The 7,402-nt window shown below is 49.1% G+C and overlaps 1 protein-coding gene across 2 annotated transcripts in view; it reads left to right on the top strand.

Moving 5' to 3' along the window:
* F11R (F11 receptor) overlaps positions 1-5,976 on the top strand; it is a 67,169-nt gene extending 61,193 nt beyond the window's left edge. Inside the window, exons 9-14 of one of the 2 annotated variants that reach the window (XM_075193192.1) lie at positions 122-277; positions 355-557; positions 923-1,022; positions 1,126-1,252; positions 3,105-3,150; positions 4,915-5,976. In XM_075193192.1, the coding sequence (XP_075049293.1) occupies positions 122-277; positions 355-557; positions 923-1,022; positions 1,126-1,252; positions 3,105-3,150; positions 4,915-4,950 (668 nt within the window). In that variant the 3' untranslated portion in view covers positions 4,951-5,976. Of the gene's footprint in view, positions 1-121; positions 278-354; positions 558-922; positions 1,023-1,125; positions 1,281-3,104; positions 3,151-4,914 lie in introns of those variants that run through there. The other variant, XM_075193191.1, reaches the window with a different exon arrangement.
* Positions 5,977-7,402: the final 1,426 nt, after the last annotated feature.

Here is a 7,402-nt window from a genome sequence, read left to right as displayed (position 1 = left end):
TGACCCAATATCTCAGACGTTACACAAATGACTTCGTCCACCCGGCGTGCGGTGTCCTTATGAATCCGGCCCTGTGTCTCTTGTAGGATTCCCCTGATCAGTCTCTTGTGTTCTGTCCTAGATTCATATAAGGACCGGGCTGTATTTTACCTCCAAGGCTTACAGCTAAAGAGTGTGACTCGGAAGGACAGTGGAGACTACGTGTGCGAAGTGACCGCCACGGACTCCACTGGAAAACCTGTCTACCAAGACTACAAAACAAAGCTGGTGGTTTTAGGTAACCTGAATTATCCAATACCTTCAGCCTAATGTTGCTTCCGTGCCACGTCTCTAACGTTGATGCTTCTTCTCCAGTTCCACCGTCGGTGCCTGTCGCTCAGGTGCCCACCTCTGTGACCACTGGGAGTAGGGCCGAACTTGTCTGCAATGAGCGAGATAGCTCACCTCCTGCTACAATCGTATGGTACAAGGACAAAATCCCAATGCCTGCAAACCCCAAAACCAGCCCCACCTTCCAAAACTCAAGCTACACCATTGACCCCTCCTCTGGCGTACTGGTAAGGTGCAAACTCCTAAATTTCCAGACTGTAGTGTACCTACTAATTAACCATTACCACATTGCCCCATACTAGTCATACAGCTGAATACTGATCCTACGTCGTTACTTATTACTGAATCGCCTCCGTAGCGGTCATAGAGCTGAATACTAATCCTATGGGGGGAATTGAATTCCTATTTGTAATTCCTGAAATGGGGTGCGGGCACACACGACTAGGCTGAGACGGAGCTATGCTCTGAGATGAGATTTCCCCACGTGTCATTGCCCTGTACCAGTCCTAGATCTGATTACTGAATCACCCAGGACAAGTCGTAGGTTTGAATGCTGATCTTTCTCTCAGTGAGATAATTTCTTGCTCTTCAGACGTATAACTCTGTGATGAAGTCTGACGCTGGAGAGTATTACTGTGAGGCAACGAACAGCGAGGGGAAGCAGGTGTCCGCAGCTGTCCGCATGGATGTCAGTAAGTACTGGTTTATTACATATATAAGTCGTGGCATGTGCCCAGTGTGGTGTTACCTGTATCTGTGTCGTCAGTGGATAGAACTGTGATTTCTCTTTGGCAGAGGATGTTAATGTTGGTGGGATTGTGGCCGCAGTCATCATTTCTCTTCTGATTCTTGGACTGATTGCATTTGCCGTTTGGTTTGCTTATCACCGCGGATACATTGGGGGTGAGTCTGTAGGGGTCATGTATATTGTATGACTGTAGGGAGGTGACATTTAGTCTTGGTGTCATGTAGGGTGACATCCTTATCACTTTAGAGGTGAGCCTTGGTAGCTAGGAGGACCTTCACAGAGAGCAGACCTGCTCAGTAACTCTGTGTCATGTAGGGTGACATCCTTATCACTTGAGATGAGTATTGGTAGCTAGGAGGACCTACTCAGTAACTCTGTGTCATGTAGGGTGACATCCTTATCACTTGAGATGAGTATTGGTAGCTAGGAGGACCTACTCAGTAACTCTGTCATGTAGGGTGACATCCTTATCACTTGAGATGAGTATTGGTAGCTAGGAGGACCTGCTCAGTAACTCTGTCATGTAGGGTGACATCCTTATCACTTGAGATGAGTATTGGTAGCTAGGAGGACCTACACAGAGAGCAGACCTGCTCAGTAACTCTGTCATGTAGGGTGACATCCTTATCACTTGAGATGAGCCTTGGTAGCTAGAAGGACCTTCACAGAGAACAGACCTGCTCAGTAACTCTGTCATGTAGGGTGACATCCTTATCACTTTAGAGATGAGTATTGGTAGCTAGGAGGACCTACACAGAGAGCAGACCTGCTCAGTAACTCTGTCATGTAGGGTGACATCCTTATCACTTGAGATGAGTATTGGTAGCTAGGAGGACCTACACAGAGAGCAGACCTGCTCAGTAACTCTGTCATGTAGGGTGACATCCTTATCACTTTAGAGATGAGTATTGGTAGCTAGGAGGACCTTCACAGAGAACAGACCTGCTCAGTAACTCTTCATGTTGTAGCATGTTGCACCTCTGTGGGGGGCGGGGGGGAGAATGAACGGAGACTTCTGCCATAACATTGGCACCATGTGGCTCCATTTACCTTCTGGAGACTCCTTGTGCCGAGTTGAAGGGACAGGCTCATTTAGTATTAGTGTCACTTACCTGGGCCCTAGAAGTCTATGGTGTCAGGTGTGTATTTATTTTCTCTTTAATTTGTAGAATGTCTAATGGGGTTTTTTTTTTCTTTCCTATTTTTATTTCAGGCAAAAACAAGTAAGTGGAGATGTTTCTAATGGAGTTCCTAGTCCTTCTGCCTGGTCACCATATAATACACAACAGATGATGCTGTGCAGCCCTGTCATTCCTGTACAATGATTGCACTCTCTGACAATCTCTGACATGAGTCAAAGCCTTAATAATCCTTCAGTTTAGTGTTGTAGCTTCCTATTAACCATATAACCACTCTGAAGGCTACATTTAGGTGTATAGTATTAGCCATCATAAATCTCTTAATGATGTGTTTATACACTGTCCAACTACTTACCCCTAAAACCTTATTGTGGCCCCTGATTGACCTCATTTATTTGTATAGTGTTGACCTGGGAATGTAATATAAAAGCGATGATGGAACATCTGATCCACGACCGTTTCAGGCTGCTTGAACTAGAAAGACTTGATGCAGTGGTTATGTCTTAATGTAGCGAGTCCATTCCTTGTGGTCAGCCGTATAATTAGAAGTCATCTTATGGTAGACGGACAGATCCTGTGTATTTCTGTGCAACGTGCAGTATGTTAAGACAATTGTATTGTAGTGTCCCCAGAACGCGGTGGTGGGGAGGGGAGACACCTATGAAAGGGCCCTGGTACATTCAATGAACGATGGTACAGTTACAGCACCCCCAAGAATCCTGATGGTTACATCCACAACACACTGCGAGAGCAGGAGTCTGTCCTGAAGTCCCAGATCCTCTGTAATGTCCTGGTCAGGGTTATAGCCGGTCACTCAGATCTGTCTAGTGATAAATGCAGTCGTCTCATCTCTCTCAAACTTTTTTTTTTTTTTTTCATTCTTGCAGCGGGAAAAAAGTAATCTACAGCCAGTCTTCTGAAACACGTAGTGACGTAAGTACCCAGCCATCCACACGCATGGTGCCTTCTCTCGCTCTGAGGCCGTCTCAGGTCACTCTTGGGCTTCCAGCTTATGTCTGATATACTGATCAGTCCTAGGGATGCTCACCAGTGCCACTCTAATGATGCCGATTAGTCACTACAGATGGGGACAGCAGCATTTTAAGTACGGTCTTAAAATTAGAGTTAAATCACTGACAATGGAAACCGTTCTCCCCAGCACACATCATATCTTATACCAGTTACTGTTCTCCCTGGTGATATCAGATCATCTAGCACAGCCGCCAGTAAGCTGTCTGCCATCCTGTCACATGACCTTCAGGCGACAGAGCAGCTCTTAGGTCACCCAGCATACAGCTGCTGTCTTACAGGCTCCGTGGATGGGACAGAGCAGCTCTTAGGTCACCCAGCAGCTGTCTTACAGGCTCCGCGGATGGGGGCAGAGCAGCTCTTAGGTCACCCAGCAGCTGTCTTACAGGCTCCGCGGATGGGGGCAGAGCAGCTCTTAGGTCACCCAGCAGCTGTCTTAAAGGCTCAGTGGATGGGGCAGAGCAGCTCTTAGGTCACCCAGCAGCTGTCTTACAGGCTCCGCGGATGGGGACAGAGCAGCTCTTAGGTCACCCAGCAGCTGTCTTACAGGCTCCGTGGATGGGACAGAGCAGCTCTTAGGTCACCCAGCAGCTGTCCTACAGGCTCCGCGGATGGGGGCAGAGCAGCTCTTAGGTCACCCAGCAGCTGTCTTACAGGCTCCGCGGATGGGGGCAGAGCAGCTCTTAGGTCACCCAGCAGCTGTCTTACAGGCTCAGTGGATGGGACAGAGCAGCTCTTAGGTCACCCAGCAGCTGTCTTACAGGCTCCGCGGATGGGGGCAGAGCAGCTCTTAGGTCACCCAGCAGCTGTCTTACAGGCTCAGTGGATGGGACAGAGCAGCTCTTAGGTCACCCAGCAGCTGTCCTACAGGCTCCGCGGATGGGGGCAGAGCAGCTCTTAGGTCACCCAGCAGCTGTCTTACAGGCTCCGCGGATGGGGGCAGAGCAGCTCTTAGGTCACCCAGCAGCTGTCTTACAGGCTCAGTGGATGGGGCAGAGCAGCTCTTAGGTCACCCAGCAGCTGTCTTACAGGCTCCGCGGATGGGGGCAGAGCAGCTCTTAGGTCACCCAGCAGCTGTCTTACAGGCTCAGTGGATGGGACAGAGCAGCTCTTAGGTCACCCAGCAGCTGTCCTACAGGCTCCGCGGATGGGGGCAGAGCAGCTCTTAGGTCACCCAGCAGCTGTCTTACAGGCTCCGCGGATGGGGGCAGAGCAGCTCTTAGGTCACCCAGCAGCTGTCTTACAGGCTCAGTGGATGGGACAGAGCAGCTCTTAGGTCACCCAGCAGCTGTCTTACAGGCTCCGCGGATGGGGGCAGAGCAGCTCTTAGGTCACCCAGCAGCTGTCTTACAGGCTCCGCGGATGGGGACAGAGCAGCTCTTAGGTCACCCAGCAGCTGTCTTACAGGCTCAGTGGATGGGGGCAGAGCAGCTCTTAGGTCACCCAGCAGCTGTCTTACAGGCTCCGTGGATGGGGGCAGAGCAGCTCTTAGGTCACCCAGCAGCTGTCTTACAGGCTCAGTGGATGGGACAGAGCAGCTCTTAGGTCACCCAGCAGCTGTCCTACAGGCTCCGCGGATGCCGCTTTCATTTCCAAGTAGGTCTGATTTGTGCATTTATTTCATGTCCTTACACTGATGCCTGAAACTGATCTTTCTCTTGTTTTCAGAAAAACTTCCAGCAAACTTCTTCCTTTCTGGTCTGATGACAAGACAGCGTAAATAGCTGTTCCATAATCTGTCTGCCTTAACGTTTATTGTGCCAGAAGATCTTCATATACGTGAGCTTAGGTGACATTCCAAGATTCCACAAGCTGAGAAACAAAGAACGTGTGTGTGTGTGTGTGTGTGTGTATATGTAGGAGAGACGCAAGAAAACTATGAATTAACTGTAAGATATTTATAATCCCAGACGTCTTCCTTATTAGATAACTCTTTATTATATGTACAGGTCATTCGCTGATCTGGTTATGTGGCCGTTCCTAGGTTTAGTGTTGTCATCTGCTTGTTCTTGTGTCTGACATCCATATCTGGTTTGATCCCACCTCCCATGTACATTTTATATATTTATTGATCTGCAGGCCAGACCCTTAGAGCTTCAGATGGCTGACGGTGTCTTGGGCTGGCCTGCCACCAAAGGACCAATCGGGTCCCTCCGCTCAGGCACCAAGAGACAAGATTTACATGTCATATCACGTTGGAGATAGCGATGGGGTCAGCAGATGTCATCTCACCTGGTTTTCAGAGATGCCGGTCGGTTGAACCCGTCGGCAGGAATATTGGTGGTATTTTCACCAGTATTACTGCATGTGCGTTCAGCATTGGTAAAATGTTCTGTTCTTGCTACAAACACCTGATTTTTCTTCTTAACCACCCTAATAATAAAATGAGCTTAAGGCTATTGATGCACTGGAGCAAATGAAGAGTGAGATTGCCGTGCATGAGTTGTACTATGGGTCTGTGTCTGCCGTCTTGTGATCTCCTCCGAGAGGTGCGATGTACCAGGACCTCTGGATACTGTGCAGCTGGAGGATCTGTACCCTGCGGCAGAGCTTTACCCCACTAAATCATTCACCATGTCTGCTGTAACTGGGGGTGAATAGATTTGTTTCCCTGGGAGTGGGGTGTTAACGGGGTTATGTCTTTTATGTCATGTCTAATATTTTTACATTCTTGTGTTTTCTATCAAGTTTTAATCTTATATTTGGGAATAAATCTCCTGAACCAAGAAATGTTGTCCTGTGTTCTAGTTGGTATTTGGCTTTTTACTGATCCGTCCAGGTCCCACAACCTCCAAGTAGATTGAGGCCAAGAATGAAGTCTGATAAAGGCTCAGCAGGAGGGGATAATTGTCAGTATGGTGGGAAAACCTCTTCTAGAGAGTTATAAACTTCAATAGTAACCCAAGGTTTAAGAGGGGATCAAGAGAGCTGCGTGTGGTAAGCTTCCAATTTAGGAGTGGCCAAGCCACCTCTAAGCTTGGAGCGAAACATTCGGTCTCTGGAGAGTCTAGGGCGTTTATTGTACCAAATCAAATGAGATTCTACAAAGTAGAATTTATTTATGACAGATCTGGGGGCCAGGTAAGGGATAGAGCTGAACAGATGCAGGATCTTTGGGAGCAGCATCATTCATAGCGGCCACTCTCCCCAGCCAAGAGATTTCATCATTTACCCAAGTTTTAGTGAGTGTGTCAAAATGTCTTAGTCGTGGTGGGTAGTTACACGAATACTGAACCAGGGGGGGGATATGAATTCCTAGGTATGTCATAAATGGGGGGCACCAATGAAACTTATACTGGAACTGTAAGGGCCGTAATGAGTCCTGTGGCAGGGCAGCAAGGGCCGTAATGAGTCCTGTGGAAGGGCAGCAAGGGCCGTAATGAGTCCTGTGGAAGGGCAGCAAAGGCCGTAATGAGTCCTGTGGAAGGGCAGCAAGGGCCGTAATGAGTCCTGTGGAAGGGCAGCAAGGGCCGTAATGAGTCCTGTGGAAGGCCAGCAAGGGCCGTAATGAGTCCTGTGGCAGGGCAGCAAGGGCCGTAATGAGTCCTGTGGCAGGGCAGCAAGGGCCGTATTGAGTCCTGTGGCAGGGCAGCAAGGGCCGTAATGAGTCCTGTGGCAGGGCAGCAAGGGCCGTAATGAGTCCTGTGGCAGGGCAGCAAGGGCCGTAATGAGTCCTGTGGCAGGGCAGCAAGGGCCGTATTGAGTCCTGTGGAAGGGCAGCAAGGGCCGTATTGAGTCCTGTGGAAGGGCCGTATTGAGTCCTGTGGAAGGGCAGCAAGGGCCGTATTGAGTCCTGTGGAAGGGCAGCAAGGGCCGTAATGAGTCCTGTGGAAGGGCAGCAAGGGCCGTAATGAGTCCTGTGGAAGGGCAGCAAGGGCCGTAATGAGTCCTGTGGAAGGGCAGCAAGGGCCGTAATGAGTCCTGTGGAAGGGCAGCAAGGGCCGTATTGAGTCCTGTGGAAGGGCAGCAAGGGCCGTATTGAGTCCTGTGGAAGGGCAGCAAGGGCCGTATTGAGTCCTGTGGAAGGGCAGCACAAGACTTTTAAACTTATCCAAGGAAGGAATTTGATGTCTGGAAACGTCAGTTATTAGTCTGCAAAATCTGCATATTATGTTATAGAATGATGATAATAATTGGTGATGATGATAAATATGAT

The sequence above is a fragment of the Mixophyes fleayi genome, chromosome 12 (genome assembly GCF_038048845.1).
Source record: "Mixophyes fleayi isolate aMixFle1 chromosome 12, aMixFle1.hap1, whole genome shotgun sequence".
Lineage (NCBI taxonomy): Eukaryota > Metazoa > Chordata > Amphibia > Anura > Limnodynastidae > Mixophyes > Mixophyes fleayi.
The sequence above is the reverse complement of the archived record's forward strand: the minus strand, read 5'-3'. Positions and strand labels throughout refer to the sequence as shown.